Source organism: Solanum verrucosum, unplaced genomic scaffold (assembly GCF_900185275.1).
Source record: "Solanum verrucosum unplaced genomic scaffold, falcon-dt-bn FXZP01000037.1, whole genome shotgun sequence".
Lineage (NCBI taxonomy): Eukaryota > Viridiplantae > Streptophyta > Magnoliopsida > Solanales > Solanaceae > Solanum > Solanum verrucosum.
The window spans coordinates 939,100-942,402 of record NW_026020240.1 but is presented as its reverse complement, the minus strand read 5'-3'; the positions used below and the strand labels follow the sequence as shown (position 1 = coordinate 942,402).

General features: G+C 33.2%; 1 protein-coding gene across 1 annotated transcript; it reads left to right on the top strand.

Moving 5' to 3' along the window:
* The first annotated feature begins 1,767 nt into the window (after positions 1-1,767).
* On the top strand, positions 1,768-2,622 carry LOC125832829 (basic leucine zipper 43-like). Its single transcript, XM_049512020.1, has 2 exons — positions 1,768-2,064; positions 2,389-2,622. The coding sequence occupies exons 1-2, from the start codon at positions 1,768-1,770 to the stop codon at positions 2,614-2,616; spliced, it is 525 nt and encodes a 174-aa protein (XP_049367977.1). The 3' UTR covers positions 2,617-2,622.
* The last annotated feature ends 681 nt before the right edge of the window (positions 2,623-3,303 follow it).

Here is a 3,303-nt window from a genome sequence, read left to right as displayed (position 1 = left end):
CAGAAACGGAAGGCTCAGGTGTCTTGGGAGTATTCAGGTTTGGTTTCGAGGTAGGTGATGGTTCGATTTCCTGTTGTGTGATATATGTCGGTTAATTGCTTCATTGTATGCGTACATGTATGTGAATGGGGAATGTGAATCAAATCTAATGAAATGATTATGTGTGAATAATTACATGTCATGAACCTATTACTTGATTGTATGACTATGTGTACTATTCATTATGAGTTTGATTGTGACTGTGGTTGTGCTGACTGGATCGAGTGTCATGTTCCGAAACATATATTGGATCGGGTGTCACGTTCCGACACATATATTGGATCGGGTGTCACGTTCCGACACATATATATTGGATCAGGTGTCACGTTTCGACATACTAACAGTTTGGGTATGAGTTCCATTAGAGGACCACTTGTGATTATTACATTCATATGTACATGTCTTTGATATTGGGAAATTGTATGTCGCTCCTAAAATGATAACTGAATTATGCATTTTGTATATGTGTGTTTACTGTGTTGGAATTGCTTCCATATATTACGCTTCCTTGAGTATCTGTGTGATCCTACCAGTACACCGTGGTTTCATGTACTGATACTTCACTTGCTCTTTCTTTGTTGAGTATAGGGCATATTCAGGCGGCTACTGACAGACCTCAGTTAGGAGATCATTGATCGAGACCAGATCTGAGGGTTAGCCAATTCTTTCATGCTGTCATGGATTTATCCTTAGTTTAGTCCATTCTTTTCGGACTCAGACTACATATTTAGACTTTTACTTATGTTTAGTTTTTGGGGTTGCACCCCTTTGTTCTTAGACTTGTTGATTAGTAGAGTTTTGATACAATGACTTTCAGGTTCTAGGAGGTTAAACTTCTGCGATGTGTATGTTAGGTTTTTTGTTTAAACCTTCGGAGTTTATGGGAACTCCATATTTAGTTCATCATTTAAACCTGCTTCTATATCTTTAAATGCTTTAGTCTCTTAAAAATTGCTTAGACGGGTTGTAGTAATGGTTCTCCCATTGGAGGGTTAGTGTGGGTGCCAATCACGGCAGTCTGGTTCGTGACAGAGAGGTAGGAATAACAATGACTGAACTGGAGAAACTTTCTATCATTGCGGAGTGATTCTTTTGATGAAAAGTTTGAATATTTGGCCGGAAAGGGAATCTACAAGGAGAGAAATCAGGAGTTCTTGGAGGGAAGAGATTGATTTTTATTTTCTAAATCAGGTAATTTAAACTTTGAAGATGGGAACTATTTTGTAGGTAGGAATTTTTTAATATTTTGGTACTAAAATTGACCACTTTTAACTTCGTTTAGTTAAATCGGGAGTTCTTGGAGGGAAGAGATTGATTTTTAATTTCTAAATCAGGTAATTTAAACTTTGAAGATTGGGAACTATTTTGTAGGTAGTAATTTTTTAATATTTTGGTACTAAAATTGACCACTTTTTAACTTTGTTTTGTGAAGTGTCTATTTCACCAATTTTTTTTTTTCAAAATTGACGAATATTTTACTAATTGAGTTTTCAAAGTGTTATTTTAGTAGTGTACTTGTATAGGTGTAGTTAATATGTATTAGTCCTACATGCTCATGTTCAACATGAAAATGGGGCCATCGGCCCTTTTAGCCAGCCTATAAAATGCCTCCTTCCTGCTATAACTTTGCCATTCACCTTTCAAGTACAAACAACTTTTGGCTGACACTCTAATTACACCTAATTCACTACACATTGTCCTTGCAAACTCAAATAATACTTTTAAGTCATGGAATCCACTAATGTCACAGAATTCTATTATAACCCACCTCAATATAATTACACACCCACATTTCATGATCAGTCCATTAATAGAATCCCTAGTCCCTTGTATCACCTTCAAATTGGTCCTCCAATTCAAGAACTCAATTCACAATCAACTTATTTCAATGGTAACAATTCAACGTGTGATGAAATTGATGAGCTAATTAATGAAAGGAAAAAGAGAAGAATGATATCTAATAGAGAGTCCGCAAGGCGTTCGCGCATGCGCAAGCAAAAACACTTGAACGAACTATGGGCACAGGTTAGTGACAAATGTATAGTTTACGGGATTATATAAGATAGAGACGTATTCCAAATTTTAAAAGAGTACTAGCTTTTGAATAATTTTTTTTTAATATATATATATATATATATATATTGTTGATTTCTCTACACAAATAATACAAGATTAAGTTTATTTCTCCATACAAATTACTAGTATATATGGTATTCATTACTTTTAATTAGTTTGTGCCAAAAATATTGATACCCTTCTATATTTGGAAGCTCGTTGTTTTCACATTTCTCACATTTACAAAGAATTATAAACATATAAAGATTAAATCTTGAATTCGCCTCATTACAGGTTAATTGCCTGCGGAACGAGAATCACCTACTCCTGAACAAACTTAATCATGTCTCAAAAGGCCATGACCAAGCACTTGAAGAAAATGCTCAACTCAAAGAAGAAACTGCTGGACTTCGTCAAATGGTTACTAACATGCAGCTCATGAATGGTCCTAATTATCCTTCTTTAAAAGATCTTCAACTTGATAATGATGAACCTTGTAGTGGTTCATCTCAAAATGAATAGTATAAACATAAATGTGAATGTCCTTTAACTTAGCCTTATCTAATATTTATGTTTTTCAACTTTGGGTATGCACAGATAGATACTTAAACTTGTACACAGAACAAGTAAACGCATGTATTCTACTTGCAATTAGCTTCCTATATGGCGTCCTACGTGTATTATGTCACGTAGGACACGTGTGTTTACTTGTTCAACTTTATATAAGTTTAAGTGTCTACTTATGCATACCCAAAGTTCAAGAACATAAATACCAACTGAGGTCAAATTAAAAGCCATATTTATATATGTATTATGCCAAATTTATAAAGTCCCCTATATATTATGCTTGTTGGCCATGGTTTTCTCTGTTTTTGCTTTCTTTATATTTGGATGATGGAAATAATTTGAGTTTTTCTCTCCTTATTGGTTAATATCTTTCTTTGTTGTGGTCAAGGCTATGATTATTATATATTTTCCCTTTATCTTTGTCGTTCTTGCTTTGCAATAGAAGTATTTGTCCCTATTTGTGTTTGTTTTTTTTCCAAATTTAAACAGTGTAAACTTTAACTAATAATTTAAAATGTATTATCTCAATCATATTGATATAAGAATAATTTTAATTTAGAGTACTTTATTTTTAGTTTTTCATACATAGATTTTAATTTAAAAATATTAAGTTGATCAATTTAATTCTTTACTTTAATAATT

Coding starts and splice junctions, on each gene's coding strand:
- LOC125832829 (XM_049512020.1), top strand. CDS start 1,768: ATGGAATCCACTAATGTCACAGAATTCTATTATAACCCACCTCAATAT. Junction 2,065..2,388: donor TGAACGAACTATGGGCACAG/GTTAGTGACAAA, acceptor GCCTCATTACAG/GTTAATTGCCTGCGGAACGA.